This window comes from Lampetra planeri, chromosome 10, assembly GCF_965212315.1.
Source record: "Lampetra planeri chromosome 10, kcLamPlan1.2.h2, whole genome shotgun sequence".
NCBI lineage: Eukaryota > Metazoa > Chordata > Hyperoartia > Petromyzontiformes > Petromyzontidae > Lampetra > Lampetra planeri.
The window spans coordinates 5,469,855-5,487,641 of NC_136116.1; the positions used below are offsets into that span (position 1 = coordinate 5,469,855).

General features: G+C 44.6%; 1 protein-coding gene across 5 annotated transcripts in view; it reads right to left on the reverse strand.

Annotated features, from left to right (window-relative positions):
* Nucleotides 1–539: 539 nt before the first annotated feature.
* LOC144720901 (neurabin-2-like) overlaps nucleotides 540–17,787 on the reverse strand; it is a 38,511-nt gene continuing 21,263 nt past the window's right edge. For 4 of the 5 annotated variants that reach the window (XM_078598043.1, XM_078598046.1, XM_078598045.1 and 1 more), the window contains 10 exons: nucleotides 14,828–14,960; nucleotides 12,397–12,517; nucleotides 11,354–11,458; nucleotides 7,737–7,890; nucleotides 5,553–5,633; nucleotides 4,547–4,690; nucleotides 3,121–3,174; nucleotides 2,308–2,537; nucleotides 1,754–1,850; nucleotides 540–996 (listed from right to left, as the gene is read on the reverse strand). In XM_078598043.1, coding sequence (XP_078454169.1) covers nucleotides 829–996; nucleotides 1,754–1,850; nucleotides 2,308–2,537; nucleotides 3,121–3,174; nucleotides 4,547–4,690; nucleotides 5,553–5,633; nucleotides 7,737–7,890; nucleotides 11,354–11,458; nucleotides 12,397–12,517; nucleotides 14,828–14,960 — 1,287 coding nt within the window. In that variant the 3' untranslated portion in view covers nucleotides 540–828. The remainder of the gene's footprint in view (nucleotides 997–1,753; nucleotides 1,851–2,307; nucleotides 2,538–3,120; nucleotides 3,175–4,546; nucleotides 4,691–5,552; nucleotides 5,634–7,736; nucleotides 7,891–11,353; nucleotides 11,459–12,396; nucleotides 12,518–14,827; nucleotides 14,961–17,787) is intronic. The other variant, XM_078598042.1, reaches the window with a different exon arrangement.

Consider the following 17,787-nt stretch of genomic DNA (forward strand, 5'->3'; position numbering starts at 1 on the left):
ACTATAATGTACCTTGGAAAGCCTGTTATTGATCTTCAAGTGTGTTCAAACTGAAGTTGCAGAACTTTTTAAAGTTTTGATTATTTTCATCTGAATAATACACTGTTTAAATAAGAACATTAAAAAAATCCGAATCTGTTAGGAGCATTATGTACCAGTTTTATAGTAACAGAATGCCTCCACATCATCGGCATGAAGAACACTACAAGCAGAAAATAAGTGCCTGAAACAAAAACAGCACCGTCAAAGTTTAATTTCATAGCGAGAACATTTAATTACCCAACAACACTATTGCTGAGGCAAAAAAAGCATTTTTCCATTAAATACACAGCTAGAAAGCTTTCTTAATATGGTCCCTAAATTTGTATCCACCAAAACCAAGAAACACTGCCTTGGTTACATTAATATGAAAATGTGCTTCATACTGCACTTGAAGACACCCAATACTGCTTTATTGTTGGTGAAAAAATCCTGAAATTGTCCACTTAAGTCAAGCAAACATTCCTTTTTAATGCAAAAAAGTGTTACATTTTTTCATCTTGTGTCGAGCATCTTTCGCACGTAAAAAAAAAATGCAGTCCAGTGCTCAATTTTTTCGACCTCATGCGAAGTTCCGCCAGTCGTTAGCGCACACGTGGCTTGCGCACGTGACTCGCGCAAGGAGACACGATGATGATAGCGGTGTTGGAAAGGCTGTCGCGCAACTAGCGGCACTCATGCCTGCGCAGCGCTGTCACGGGGACGCGGCGGGCACCGTCATTGATTTGGGGTGAGGTGTGCGGAGGTCACGGCAGGCAACGGCCCCCAGAGGGCGGTGGGGGAGGGGCGTCACTCTGTCCCCACCACCGCCGCTGGTTCCCCGTTGGTGCCACCGACCGTGGCAGACTCCGGCTCGCGCGACGGGGAGGGTGGCAGCGTCACGTCGGCCTTGTTGCCGGGCTCCTGCTGGGGATTTCCACCTGGGGGCCTCCCAAGCTCACGTTCCAAATCTACTATCTGTGTACGTGGCAGAGGGGGGGCACACATTTACAAATGTACGTTACTTACTCTAGAACTCCTTATACAGGAGGTTATTCTGCCAGCAGTGGCACAACTAAGTAATTGCAGGGCTGTACCTTTATATTTTAATAACACGTGCCTGTGCCTATCAGAGCAATCAACGCTGGTGCTAAAAATACTTTAACTGTAATTACCCCAAACAGCAATGCACAATTGTTAACATTATGATCGTCTATGATTAAATTATCTGGAAAATGCCAGATCTCAGATACGAAGTAGGATTGAGCCTCGACATTGCTGGATGGGTGCCAGAGCTCACTGGGCTACGTGGTGGGCAACAGAGGGTAGTGTCTCAAAATCCATTGTTGTGCTGTACTCGTATGCTTCGACATGTATGCTCCTGACCATCAACCCAAAGTGACCAGCCACAACCCGCAGACATGGGGAGGCACTCATCCAGCAATGGATTGACAAAATGGTCGTACATGTACACGTGCATATGTACAGTATATGTTTAATATACTAGGTGTGATTGTAAACTTTTTAGAAAGCACCCCATGGAATATTTAAACATACTTTTTAACATATACTGTCAGTATCTGTCGAACAAAAAAAACTATCCATTGTCACAGAAAATTCTCGAGATACGAAACAAGGATGGTCTGCTACTCAAGATGGGAAGCTGTACATAAATGACAAACTGTAGAAAATATTCAATGTTTTATGTTCAAACGTTGGTAGTGCTTGCCCTTACCCGGCTCTGCAGAGTTTGTATTTTTTTCCCAAACTCATCTTCCATTTCCGAAAGCTTTTTATTCTGCGTTTCCTCGCGCTTTGCAAAATCAGTTTCCCTGAGAAAAAGCAGATCACAGTAAATACACTTACATAACACATTTTCTAAAATGAATGCTTATGTTTGAATACATTAACTAATTATATATATATTCCTGTATTAGAAATCCAATTGGTTATTGCCACACTCTTGCATTACTATGTTATTTGAATTCATAGGCAAGAGAAATTTCATTTCAAAGAAAATCGTTTACATAAAATTGGCCACACAAAACAATGTAAGTTGTAACACAAATGGCGTGTGGCCCTAGAGTTCCATCGCACTAATTCCCTCTCAAATGGCATTTGTTTAAGGTCCCCAGCAGTCTCTAATGTACCTCGGGCTTTAGACAATCAGGCTACACCCACGCAGGCAGGACACCACCGCGCCCGAGACTAGTCGAGACAGGCACGTGCGTTTATTCATCGGCTGGCAAAAGTAATTTAGAAAAAGAGTTGTGGAATGCGCAGGCTCACTTTTGCTGGTACTCCTTGATGAGCTTCTTTGCCTTGTTGTACTTCTTCTCCAGCACCTGGTACTGGGCTTGGCTCTCCTTGAGGTGCTCGTTCACGCTCTGGCACAACGTCTGTGCCTCGAGCCAGTACCCCTCGAGCTTGCTCATGCGCTCGGCGTTTTCCTCCATGTTCTGCTGCAACTGCAGTCGCTCGGACTCCCAACGTTCCTTCTCATCCTCGGTGTACGCCAGCTGGTTGGAGACGCACCAGGGATCGGAGGATTAGCACCGTGCACGCGAATGGGAAGCAAAAAGTTAAAATACAGATTGACTAACGATGAAATCCTTCATTATATTACAGTGAACTCCCCATTATCCATGTGCAGATTATCCGCGATGTTGATCAACTCGGCTTATCCTTGCCCTTTACCAGCACTGGCTTAATTATTAACCGGCTCCGCACTGATAGAGGCTCAACGACTCAATGGGCTCATGTAACCACATACATTTTAGAAAAGTTAAACGATTGCTGTTAAGAAACAATAAAACACATAGATGACACAATCCACGCCTTTATCCCCATTCTACAGCAGTAAACGATAAATATAGTTTTTATAGCCTAATTTACGTATGTTTTGCATTACCAGTGTTTTATCCAGGCCATCCCTACCTGCCCCAGACAATTGAGAGTTACCAGTAGCTTAATTTTCTTCAGTAAAGCAAAGCTCTATTAAGGCACTTGCATGTTGGGATTTGTAATATTGAAGATAATCCTTAAAATTATCACACAGGTCAACGATATCATCAATGAAACGAGTAAAAAATAATGTCCAACCTTCTTCTTTAACTTGGAAATTTCAGCCTCCGTGACAGCATGTTTGATCCTCAGCTGGAAATAGAATGTCGCAAATAAAAATAATATAAAACTCTGCTTTTACCTTATATAAACAGGGACATTCTGACAAAATTACAGAATGAGAAAATTAAGGTTGAAAGTTATTTTCTTCGGAACAAAAGGGGCTTCTATTCAAACCTGAAAGTCAACACATTGGTCAATAACTCTGTGGACTTAAAACGAAATGCATATTATAGGCAACATTTTGGGAAAGTCCTTCATTTAGGCAGTGTTATTGACTAATGTGTTGAGTTTTTTGTCATTTATGCTTTTGCACCACTGTCAATGCAGCATCACAGTTTGATTCCAAATTGTATGCCTGTAAGCACAAACATTGTACATTAAAAATTCCCAATAATCTCCCATCGTACATGTAGCAATTGTAGGACAATAGTAACAGTCATGCTGCAGAACATTAAACCAACACAACACTTTGTCAATCCACTGCTGGATGACGGCCTCCCCACATCTGTGCAGGTTGTAAGGATTAATTGATCATATTTCACTACGCTGATCAATGCGGGCAGAGAGCATTAGTGTAGGAGCTTACAAGTGTAGAGGAGTAGAGGAGAGTAGTGGCGTCGTGTGCGCTGTCCAGTGCGATGACGTCACGGGACGTGGGGTCACGCGCGCTGGACAGTGCACATGACGTCACGTCTCCTAAGGTACTTAAGGGATACCCCGTGACGTAAGCGGGGTCACTGTGGGAACGGGTAGAGTAAGCAGGGTGAAGAGGGAACCAGGGGTAGAGAGAGGGATCGAATAGGGAGTCTGGGGAGAAGCCGGTGGTAGCCGTAGAGGTGCTTCTCTCTCCGCTCGGTGGAGTTGGCAGAGTCCACGATCCGACACGAGAGAGAGAGACCGGAGCTAGCCGGCAGGGACCCGGACTCAGAGTAGGACCCCTAGCCCCTGGGAGTTGTGTACGCTGTATAATATTGTAACAGCTTTACTAAACCCTGGCAGAAGCCCTTAACTTACCTCCGTCTACGAGTACGTCCGTCGGAACTACTCAACACAAGTACAGAAGAGCAATAACAATTGCTGCACTATCCACTACTACCCAGAACAGAGTCCTGCAAGCCCTATGACAGCCTGCGTGTGCATAATGGTCATCCAACCAAGGGCTATATATTCAGGCTCCACCCATACTTAGTTTTTAAGACAGGGCGCATTCCAAGTAATATGGTGTTAGCATGTATGAATGTATGTTGAACTTATTTCACATCGTACATAACCAACCATGCTAACCGGAAGTGTGGGGGGGGAGAAGGTCAACAAACTAAACGCAAAAAGCTGTTCTAAGGAAATGAGTTTTCAATTTAGAAACTAGCGACATGGGCTGGTGATTAAGCACGTGAGTCCTCACCTCCTGGAACTTGCGGGCGAGCGTGCTCGTGTCCATCTCGCTGGGCGACAGCATGTCGTCCCCCTCGGCGAGGTCAAACACCTCGATGGCCAACCTCCCGGCGTCCGCACCCTCTTCGTCCTCGTCCGTCGCGTACTCGCCCGTCTGCCCACGGCACGGCCGCGTTATTATTGTCGCCCGTCACCGCCGATCAATTTGGCGCGTACAGTCAACGAATTCAAACTCGTTAAACGCGGCATCGTGGCTGCGGGCGAGTGTGTGCACGTGCGCACGCCTGTGGGGTCGCCACAGCGTGCGTCGCGTTCTCAATGCCCCCACAGAGAAGCTTCCATGGGACCGCGGCGAGAAGCGCCGTTAATTATCGACGACAAACAGGAGGCAGCATTTTCTGGACCGAGGCAGCAGCGTTCTGCGCATTTCCCGAAAGGTTAAAACAATGGCGATGTCAAGCAAAAGAGTCAGCCCGGTAATTCCATCCAGCATGTCCAAGACCAGGGGTGGAGAAACGTTTTATTCCGGACTTTCAAATACCTTTGGTGGTCAAACAAACGTTAAGCGTTGAATATAGTGCAGCCATGATGCTTGCAGTGATGAACAAATATCGTTTGTGGGCCTTTTCGGATTGGTAAGTTTTGTGTGGCTGTAGGCCGTGTCCAGTCCGCACACCATAGGTTCCACCTCTGCCTTAGACAAACAGATTCTAGCATAACTTCCATTTTAATACAATTTATTAGTAACCACCAATGATAAGCACTCAAGCAAACATGGGAAGGTTTTCCTCCATTTCATAGAATTTCCATGAGGATGTAACAATCAGCGAATACTCGCACAGCAGACCATTTGCGAGGGAAGACCATGAGCACAATAAGCACTGAAAAGGAATTTAAATTAGCAGGGTTAAATCGCCATAGAAAGCTCCCAGCATTTCCTAGATTCAGAAAGGGCAGAAGCAAAGACATCGCACAGACACAGATATCGGGCGAGCGCTATGTGGAAGGACACAAACCTGAATCCCCCTGCGATTATTGTTGTTGTTATTGTTGTTGCCGTTGTCTCGGTCGTAGCAGCCATAGGCTAGTTGCTGCCACTACAAGCGGGTGGGATGGAGAGGGACGAGGAGCACATGCAGTCATCGACTTATTGGGAAAGAAGGAACGGGAGGGTTTATATGGAATGCGATTATTACCGCATTCTTACATCAATAATAAAAAAAAAGAATTACAGAATCGAATTAAATGCCAACAAGTTTTGGTAAAAAATTTAATCGGAGAATGAATGATACATAATATACAGCCCTTTATTAATGCACTGCTGGATAGAAGTCTCCCGTTGCCTTTCAGTCATGTGGATTGTTTGACTCTACTTCATCAAGCTGGCCACCACCACCGCTGCGTCATGGTGAAGGAGGTGACCAAGGACCAGTGTGGATATCACTCGTCACTGATGTTAGCCGTGGCCAAGAATGTAACTCGGATCGCTGGAGTCACAGATCAGTTGAGCGAACCACTGCACCGCTGCTCCTTCCCCACTGAAACATGTGAACTTGAGGGATTATTAAACATGTATTAAAAAAAAACACAATATATAAGATAAAGGCACGAAGGATCAGCATACATTGATGCAGGGAATTAAAAAAAACAGCATCTTATGGTATTGTGGAAATGACATTGGATACAAAAGTGGAAGAAAAAAAACACAAGATGGTGCAGATTCAAAATGCACTTCTCAAAGCATAAAAGCCTCTTTGTGACCATCATTGTTTACAATCCTTCCAACCATGGCTTAGCGTTAAAAAGCCCCACACTGTCCGAGATGACAGCCGGCAGTCTATGCACAACAGGACTAACAGGTCCTGAGTAATGTTGAGCCAGCACAAAGGCACTTGGCGTTATTTGTTATACAGCAGGACAAAGTGGTGGACTGGTATTTCATTTGGGCGATAGGGTGCCAATTTCCTTAATATATTTTCCAGTTCTGAGGGTTCAAAAAAATATTTGTTTGGTTACCAAGTGATGAACATCGCGAGCACCACAGGGTATGTGAAAAAGTATAAGCACCCCTGGTGTGGATAACAGGCAATTGCAGGGCTCTCGGGGGTAGTTTTGTGATATTACATTCCTGAAGCTGGACCTGTCATGTGGTGATGCACTGCTGTTGGCAAGAGTTCCAAATTAAATATTGTTCACCAACAAGCAATACTTTTTCTGAATGATTTCTTTACTACCGAGTAAGATGCCACTGAGATTAAAAGGATATTTTAAAAGGGAGCCCATGGGGAACAAAGGAATGGTTTTATTCACTTCACTTATGGTAACATGGTCTGCATTGGCTGTAAAAAAAAAGGGATGTGCATAAGGGCATGGCAAAAATATCCCAGTAGCCCAAAGCAGCATGTCCTCAACAGGCTTTGTGTTTATCGCTCACTGCAGAGGTTCACAGTTCGAATCCAGTGGCTTAACCAGAAACATTCACGGCCGTCTGCTTCATAGTGGATGTTAGAGATCCTTTGACATCAATCACAAGAATGGGGCCATTGTGTGCCGACATCATGCTCCAAATTTTCTACATTGGAAAATTACCCCCAATTTACTCAATAGGAATATACATGGCAATTGTCACCACTTACTTTGAAAACTTGCCAGGACCGTCCTGAAAATTAGTGCAATGATGACAACGATGAGCCTATGGAAGAGCCAATGATGACATCTGAATATTAAGAGCTGGATCAACTGTGAGCATAGAACAGGGCAGCTGCCTATGAACCCACAGTGACCGGAGGACCATTCCAACACAGAGCTGAGAGTGAGGCACGACAATATTTCCCCTTGCTCACGGTTAGGGGGTTAATATGAGCGATGGCAGCAAAGATGGGCGTTTAGTGGAGTGTATGTGCGCGTCTCAAGAGAGGAGAAAAATGAGACTGAAACGTACATCCACGTTGAGAGAAAACGAAGCGGCCTGGACGGGGGAGGAAACAGTTATGGGAGGTTAATGGGTGAAGCAACCCCTGCACAGTAATGCGGAGCTAAGTGTTAGGTTTACAGAAGGAAGGGAAATTCACTTCCCCAGGAATCGATGGTCGATACGCAAAAGTGGCTTACCGCGTAAAAAAGGCGGCTTTAAACGAGACTGTTGCCAATCGATAAGTTGTGCGGTGTTCCTGCCCCATGCGAGCTCCATCCCAACTCACCTCCTCCTCTTCGTCATCATCATCCTCGTTGTCGTGGTAACGGGCGTACTGCTGCTCCAGGAGCTCCCTCTGTCGCCGCTCCTGCTCCAGCGTCTGGCTGATGAGCCGCGCCACCTCGCTCTCCTGGCCCGGCCGCTCACGTCCGATGCGAAATCTGCACACCCCGCCCCCCACCACCGTCACGGTACGCACCAATATCAAGTCAAGGTTATTTTGTTTAACCAGGTGAGAGCTCAGACAGACCGGGATAGTCTCATGTGCAAGCAAATGGAAATCAGACCAAAAACCAAGCCCCAAAGCGCAAGTTGACTCGGGCAAATTATTTTTAGACTCATTACAATTACATGACAAACAATCAACAGATATGTAATGATATGTATTAATGCACGCCAGGACTCAGTAGTCCGTGTCAACATGTGCTAACTAGCGTTTCCGCGATATAATCTTACATATGATGCCAAATTTCACGATGACGATTACCACAATATCAGTTCCCCATAACTCTGCAAACAAAAGTTTTTGTGCTTTGCTGAACTTTGAGTACGAAAAAGAGGTTACTGAATTGCAGTTCACCAAACAAGCCTGCCGCAAGTCTTTCTAACCGTTGCAAATTTATAATCTATAGTTCACATATACATAATGACTAATTAATAATTTAATTAACAATAAAAATTATGACTTCACATTGCTTTGCATGACGTCAATTACTCCAAAAAACATTTTGCAAAGTACTAATTTCAATCGATAATAGATATTTACATCTTTCATTACTGAAGTTTGCTATTTCTATATATATATTTTGTCAGGAAATGAAAGAAACAATGGAGCGGCAATAATTGCAACCTAACATAATTTAGCAAAACAGATGATACGATTATCGTGGATCTCATGTCGTACGATGCATCGCGGTATCGTCAGCAGCAACCCTCATGCCAACGTACACCATTGCAAGGCCTATGCTTTGTGAAAGGAAGATATCGGGCATGGAGGCTATCTATTCCATTACATGTTGACCAACAACATCTGCTGCTACTGCTGCTTAAAATTACGGACCATGTCTGGCAGCAGAACTCCCCAACTGAACAATCTAGCCGAGCTCATGAGCGACTCGTGGTTTATTTATTTTAAACTCTTGCTTGAGGCGGACAACCATGTTTTAAGTGGTACCACTGCCCTTGTTTACAACAAGACTCCATTAAAAACAACTAATTTAAATATTTACGCGAGCTAGCTACTCAAAGACAAGGGGTCGTTGTCATGAGCATACTCTGTTTTATATGTTCATGTACTCTTACCGACTGTTGGTTATTGTTATTAATTTACGGACGAAACACTGGCTGTGCTAAAGCAAGGCCAGGTACAGTGGAAGTGATGTTCCGAATGAGAGGTTGCTAAAGGCACATCAGCTTCACCTTGCCACCGTTGTGGCCAAAACGAGGGTTTGACTGAGCGGAGCTCAGTTTCAGGAAATGAGCAGCCGTCTCGTGTTTCAAGGGAAACCCCAAATGCTCAGTTTGATATTTGAAACTTTCCGCACAAATAACCATATATGCCTCAGAGTACGCATATTATCGTAAACGCGACGGGAGTGTAAAATATTGCAGTGCAAATGTGATACGTAATGTTGTTTTTAGAAAATTGTCAAAATACTCTCATCTGAATAAATATAATTCGTAAATCATATTAAAGTATTACAATCTCAGCAGGCTACGCTTAGCATTGCAAGATGAAGTTCCCAATTTAAAATGTTTGCATAATTGTTTCGCTACGCTTTGTGTGTAATATTTATTAATATATAAAATACCACAAAAACACAACATTTTATTCAAAGCCCAGGGGACACAGTAATGTTCAAGCCAGCATTGAACAGGGCAAGTTTCCATAACGCATTTTATACTCAAGCAGTGAAGGACCAGACCGTGCGGTGGTTCTGCATTTCACTCGGATCCAGTTGAAATGAAAATACAAAGGAGAACCAGGGCAGCCCAAGGAAGGCACAATATCCAAATCAAGAGCCAACCCGTGACAAGTGTGGAGGGGGGGGGCAGGTTTTTGCTCTAAATCGTATATCTCACCACAAAAAAAAATCTTGACACTTTCTAGTACTTTTGTTGTACTAATCTCAGATTATGGGATGCCAATGCAGGTCAGGCGGACAAGAGAGGATGATTGGAAGAGGCAACAACAGTGCTCACGCAGCTACGCTGATTGTGTGCGCAAGCTGGTGCCGTACACAGTGTAGACCGGCACAGTAGCATGGTTTTTTTCTCCTTATTTGGCTAGGAAACTAAGCTACATAAAACGCTCTCATTGGCAAACTACACACATTAATATAAGTAAATAAACAAATAAACGCATGCATTTGCATAATCCCCCAGAGCCTTGGATAATGGGAGATTTGCGTGCGGGTGGGTCGGTTGGTTGGGCAAACCAAGAGACGTGAATGGACAGATGGGTCCTGGTATCAGCAAGGGGCACTGGACAGGGCATGTGAAAGCGGCGACTTGTTTATTTAGCTGGTGCATCAAAAGTCAGGACATCTATCGAGGGAAGTAACACAACTCTGCTACCCTACCCATCCTCTGACTCAACTGCATAGGCTTAATAACAGCGACCATCGCAAGGCTGTCAACCAGTGCTTGTTACCAGCCCAGAGATGTGAAAACAAGAGGCTGTACAGGTGCAGAGCGTGCAAAGCAAACAACGACTGCATTTCTCAGCGAGTTAATGCCAAGTCAAAACACGTGTGCACTTAATCTAATGCAGCAACAACAATAATTTAACACATAGGCTTTTGCGGCCAATACCATCCATAATACAGTTTTGTTGGGTTAGATCGCGTAAATATAAATGTGTCGTTAAACCCGCCACCACCCGACACAGCCAATTAGCAAGGTTTGTTACGTAAACAGAACATGCCAATTTAGTTACTATCATCAACCTGATGCCAGTTATAATTAATGGCCAAACGTCGTACTCAGATTGTAAACGTTGTGGATTTGCTCTCCAACACACCGGTGTGCTGTACTAGTAACGAATTGGAATGTTCCGTTTACATGACAAACTTTACTAATTGGCAGTGTCGGGTGGTGTCAGGTTTAACGACACATTTATATTTACGTGATCGAACCCAAAAAAACCTGTATTATGAACAACAATAATTAATGACAACTTAGTGGTATAGATAGATTAAACAGGCCTACATTAAAAGCTCAGTGACAGCATCTGATAATAGGGGCAGCATGCCAAGAGAGGAGAGCAGCTCAGACATTTAACTTCATGTGGAAAGTTAATTTACCTCCATGGCTAAACTGGGGATCAGGAAAGCATTCCACGAATCAAACGCGACAGGATGCAGGGCGGCCACCGTATACCAAACAGGCGCCGCTATACACCACGACCCAGGAGGCGCATCAGGAAATTAGGACAATGTCTCTGGGACATCCGTGGTGCTCAAACTACCACCCGCTTGACAGGAAACCGTAAAAAGGGAACTGACTCAGCACAAGGCCGTGCTTGACACCCTGTGAGGTTTGACTCGTCTGTCACACGCTATCTTGCGATGAGGGGGAGGATACGTAAACACGCAAGGAATAATTCAGTTGGGGCAAGCGTACCGCACATTTCCACGTGTGTTTTTCAGGACGGTGGCGGCGAAGTTCTGAGTGACCCCGACAAGGCTGACACCATCCACCTCCACAATTTGGTCATTCACCATGATCCTGCGGAAACATGAGGGGGGGGGGGTGGGGGGCGGCGAAAGGTTTTTGCAACGTACGAGAACAATGTCTCGTGCCAGAACAGGATGGGGTTGCTTTTTCATAAACGGAGCTTTGGTCATGAAAAAAGCAACATACCAGTGTGCATGTAAAAAAAAAGCTTAAGCAGTGTGGATTATCCACGATGACCTACAAATAAGAAACAAGGATAATGTGTAGATTTCATTTGGCAACAGCTAGGCACGTGCAAAATGACAGTGGTTTGAATGTGGATAATAGGTCACTTGAAGCGATCTCAGAAGTAGTTCTATGATTTACACCATTGGAACCTCATTTGCCAATAAAAAATGATAATTATTTTTTTACCCTTTTATCTGGCAACAAAACTGACACCTTTTTTACAAGGAGTCATGATTGCATAGACCACAATACCTGCAGTCATAATGCAAACAAAAAACATAACTCTGATAATGTATGCACTGTCCTTGAAGTTGATTGGTCCACACCCGAGACAGCTTTCCTTAGAGCCTAGTCTCACATGGTGTTGGACCAGATGACGCCAAAAAGAGCACAACTCAAAGACAATGCACCATCAGAGTATGAGAGCTCGGGGTAAGCATTTACACCATTGGAACCTCGTTTGCATTATGACTGCAGGTATTGTGGTCTATGCAAACATGACTCCTTGTAAAAAAGGTGTCAGTTTTGTTGCCAGATAAAAGGGTAAAAAAACAATTATCATAGTTCTGTGATGTTACCTTCCACAGGCCATTCTCTAACACAGCATGATGCACTGCTCTGCAAGAGCTCTAAATGGACACTTCATCTCGTGAGGTGATCAAAAGCAGAACCGGAATAAAATTGGGTAAATGACAAAACCACAGTGATTCAATACTCTCCATGAACACAGTGTGATGCACTGCCAGAGAGACGGTCATTACCTGCCGTCGCGCTGCGCTGCTCCGCCCTCCATGATTGTCTTAACGAAGATGCCCAGTTTCTCGAGGCCGGCGTCTGCTCCCACCCCCATGCCGATGATGCTCAGCCCCAAGCCATCGTCGCCTAAATAAACAAGAGTGTTTAGTTTGTTGTCCCTCCCGCACCTCCGATTACCATGGTCGGCGACGTATGGTGCTTAAGAAGTTCAACATGCATACAAAAAAAGTAACACTGGAAGCACATCTACTATAACTAATATTAACGCAGCGGTGTATCAAGCGTTGCTTTCGTGACAAACATATCGCTTGAGGGATTGTGTTCAAGTGAGCCGGATCACTCATGTCGCAGAGGTTATGCGAATCATTTGGCTGCGGTGCTTTTCCTCTCTCCGTGATGCTCTTTCCCTCACTGATGCACGATGCTCAGGGCGAAGGTCTCTGGAGGCACTCGATGAGAACCGGCGCGTCAATCTATCACTGTCAAGCCACGAGTTGCTTGCGCCGTGAGCAATGTCACAGCTGCGACAACGGGTCATTTGTATAAAATACCTCAAGTGATTTTATCTAGAGCTGAGACAATTAATCAATTAAGTCAATTAATTGACAAAACATTGTAAATGGCTACTTTTTTCTGGTTGATTACTAGGGCTCCCTTTAAGGGTAGTGGCTGATGATGCTGATGATGTCACCAAGCCCATCCAATCACCTCCAGTCTCGAGGCACGTGGGAACAGCGATGAGACTTTTTTTTTTACTAATTTCGTGCTATCCGACCATTCGAGTAATCCAAACAACAATCAGTAGAGTAATCAAATACTTAACTAATTGGGTTACCTAGTTCTAATAGTATCCCTCAACATGGAATGCTTTAAATGGCAAGAAACCAATCAAGGGTGTTACAATCAACAAGTCACAGGGCCTCATTCTTCCTGATCAATGACATTGGGGAGTGAAAGCGGTTTTAATTTTGAAGTTTGCCGTCAAAAAGTGTTCCACTGTTAATGACTTAACAGCCATGCTAGGATTCACAGGCGGTCATTGTTAGGCGTGGCCTCTGGGCCCCGATTAATGATTCATCAGCTTGCATGCATCTTGCAAAACCTACACAACACGGACACCCAACAAAAGGAAGGCCGGTTCCACCGGTCGGGCAAGTGGAAGCATTTCTTCAACTCTGAAAGGTTCATGCTCATTGCCTTGACTGCTCGGCCAAAGGCAGTTTTAGAGCCGTCTCAAGCAGCCACGATCCTACGATGTAATAATCCACTTAGCACTTACACACGAGCTCATTTCATTGCTCCATCTCCTCCTCGAGTGGGCCCTCTCCGATGTGTTCAATTCCTTGACTGCCAAGGAATGAAACGTCTCCTATTCTTGACCATCGGCCATCATTCCCTTCTTGAACGTGTCCTGCCCAAGCCCATTTGGCTTTCTGCACAGTTTAAGTTGTGCAATTTACCTACGTACACTCTCGAATGCACGTGCTCCTCTGTCCGTCTCTCAATGTAAGGCCAAGCATGCCGTGCGAGAGTACAAATGATAAAAGCAACGACAAGTCTGCAGCAGACAGTGGGAGATGCAGTGACAATGTGGTTCAGTGCCTCTCAAACCTCGCGCCAAGCTGTGCCTCTTGATCGCTAACCACCTCTCTCCTATCCCCTCCTTTCACTGGCCCCGTTGCTCATCCCCCAGTATTCAGGCTGACAATTCTGGGCAAGAATAGTGATGTGTTTTCAAAAATAGCTAACCATAAAGTATGAGAAAAGGCACGCGGATACTGAAGCTGAATGCAGTGGTTATGGACGGGAGCTTGAGAATTCTGTGCAAAACAGAATTTTTATTTGAGAAGACTTATCGTTCCTAATGTAATGGCCCATAATTAGAATGGAATGAATGACCCAAAATATTTTAACAATACGAATGACTGGCAGCTCACATTACAATTCTCCACATGAATGCCCAAGTCGAAAGGTCGTGATTGATGGTGAACTTTTAATTGTACAGTATATACCAGAGTTAATGGTTAAATTAAGAATCACAGTAAACTGTTGCCATTCATTCATGAATACGGGCATTTAGAATCACTGAGAGCATCACTTACAATATAGCATTTTTTAGTGTTAAAATTAATCATGATTGATGATGACAACGATGATAGATGATGGTGATAGTGATGATGTTGACATTGGTGAAGATGATGCTGACAATAGCAATAATGAAGGTAATTGATAAAACTTCATTTTTATTTTATTTCTACCTACGTGACTTTACCGAAAGAACCAAAGAGTATGACGATGCTGATGTTCATGATGTTGATGTTTGGTAGAAATGACAGCGACAATGGTGACCCATGACGATGATAATGCCAATGACGGAAGGATGATGATGATAACCATGACGACGCTTTTCTTTCAAGACGAGGTGCGACAACGCACCTTTCTCCATTTCAACCTCGAAGAGGTCCATGCGCTCCACGCGCTTCTCCAGCTCGTACTCGGCCGACGCCGCCACGGGGTCGACGTCCTCGTTGCGCCGGTCGTACTCCTCGTTGGAGAAGGTGCTGAACACCTGGGGGGCACGGGGAGGCAGCGCCGAGTTTCAGCATCAGAGCTGGAAACTAAACGTGACGCCTCGGGGGTTTATATATATTTTAAAACATGACAGAAACCCACGGCGAGTGCAACAAAGCGTACTTATCCATCAAGGTATCGATGACGCTACTGAATTATAGATTTGTTATTCATGTTATAATATTTGATTTCTTAAGAACTGCTTTTTGTGTTGAGTTTGTTGTCCTTTCCCCGCAACTCCAATTAGCACGGTTGGCCACATACGATGCGAAAGAAGTTCAACATGCATATAACAGACAACGATCCCTCGTATAACCAAAACACACCGTTGGGGCAAGTGCTGTTAACGAGCACCTATACATGTCCGTGCACGGCTTTGAATAAACTGCACACACTCCGGTGTGTTTTTGGGTTGTAGCACGTGTTTGTTTGGCATGATGCCTGACGTTTTGCTCCATTTGCTGGGAGCTTTTAAGTTGCAACTCCATGCCAAACAATGCATGGTCCACAACCTGAAAACACATCGGAGAGCTATGCAGCACAATCGCGAACACTTACGCGGTAGGATTACTCAGCAATTGTTTCTCGTCTTTGTAAAATGGACACATTTTCAAACAATTGAACCTCATCTCCTTGATAGTGAACTCTAAGAACTAAGTCATGTAATTAACACTTCGAATTATTTTTTTATATAAACGTAATCTTTTTTTTAATCTTGTGTAAAGTGTAGGATAGTGTGTGCTTAGGTCTGGGCCAAATGCACAGAATTACAAAGAAATACCGACAGTTTTTTTTATGAATGCTTGCAGAGTCTGAAACCTCGTTGCACCCGACTATAAAGATCTCTCCCGAGACTCAACTGCTCCAAGGAAATACCTGGCATGCTGATAACAAATTTAGAATCATTACCACATTGAAATGTCATTCTGTCCATATGTGAAACAGCTTAAAAAACCGGCACACGTGCGTGTTTACGTTGACGTTTAACAAGCCCCTGTCTGGGCCCAGACTCGCACACGTGAAGCACGCCTTCTCCTCGGCTTTGTGCTCGTGGAACGTACGATGTGAAGGCGCCACACCTACTACCAGCCCTGCAAAGAGCTCACAGCCAGACTTCCCATCTCAAGGCCACATTCACCCTGCTGATCTAGTACGGGGTTTTCACGCTCTCCTAACAGGTAGGCATGCTCAGGCAGGGCTTAATATCTCACAGGATATTTCCCGAGTTGCTGATACATTGGAGAAGGCGCCAAACTCGTAGCCAGAGCAAGAGTCATACTGGATGTTGCATGTATGTTTCACTTCTTTTGCACCGTATGTAGCCAACCATGCTAATCAGAGGTGCAAAAATATTTTTTACAAGTTGCCAACATGAACAAACCCAGCTGAAATTAAGCCCTGGGCATGTTTAGCAGTGTCATGTGCAGTCAACGTAAGAAGGATTCTTCTTTTGTTTGTGTTTGTTGTCCTTCCGCCGCACCTCCAATCAGCACGGTTGGCTATGTACAACGTACGAATGGTGTATACCTTGACTGGCAATATGGGGTCAAGGTTGTTTTCAGGAGCCCCAAAGTGAGAAGCATAGCAGGGGGCAATTATTTACAAACCCACACAGGTGCAGCGGTATGTTTTTCACCATCACCGACCAATCACCTGTGATTTGCCATTAACCAATCGGCCGACTGGGATTTGCCATGCAACGGCACCCAGAAAGGGAACCAAAATGAAACGGGCACCCTGGAAAAGAAGCGTCGACGGCGGAGGTCTATATTCACGCGATTACTGGGCCATCGGCGGTGACGAAGGATTCTGCTTTCTTTCCCAGGAGGGTTTCAGCAGAACTCCCCAAAATTAGCAGCCGCATCCCACGCGGGGTACAGTGCCTCTCTACAAATGGGCACTGACAATCTGTCATAAAAGAGTTTCCCCCCTCCCCTGCCACCCCTCTTCCCCCCCCAAACGGAGACGGTTGCCTGCTGGTAATAAAGACTGGCATTGTGATGCAGTGCTGTAAGAATGCCATTCACATCTGTAAGTGCATGAAGGCCTGGATCTTTGGAATATTACTGTGAAGAGCGGCTTTATTCCTTAGACAAAATAAGCCCCAGATGCATGGCACAAGTAGAAAGGAGGCCTTCCAAAATGCCAATGGCAAGGGCTGAAAAACATGCCCCACGTGTAATCGTGATGCAGGATCGTTTACACCAATGAACGTCGACTGAAAATCAACATGATTGCATTAAAGGGCCAGAAACGTTCTGGAACATACTTTGTATATAAAACAAAAATAGAATAGAGTGTGTTACCAGACAACATTGATTCTAATTCCTTGCGCTCAAATAAACCAGGGCAATCAATTTTGCCCATTATGCGTACCTTATAAAGTGTTGCACTGCCTATGTATATATAGAGTGTGAACACAGGATGTTTATTCGTGTGTGCGTTCGGAGCGGTAGGCATACAGGTACATCTAATGTACAGAGGCATATTGTTAATAACATTAATACTAACCATTCACAGACGTGGGGGTTGTCTGACTGTACTGCATCACGCTGGTCATTATGGTGAAGAGAGGCGCCAGGGCCACAGGAGATATCACTCGTCAGTGACATTAACCGTGGCCGGGAAATATAACTACAGTCACAGGGTCTGCTAACCACTGTGCCACTGTGCTCACCCGGCATATTAGTTACTGAAAATTAACACAACATTTGGATGTTGCACTTATTCCGTTTTTTTTTAAGTAATCATACAGCGTATATAGGATTTACTTTGTCATTAGCTTTTTTGCAGGTAAAGGTAAGAGCCCAATGGCTCACATTACT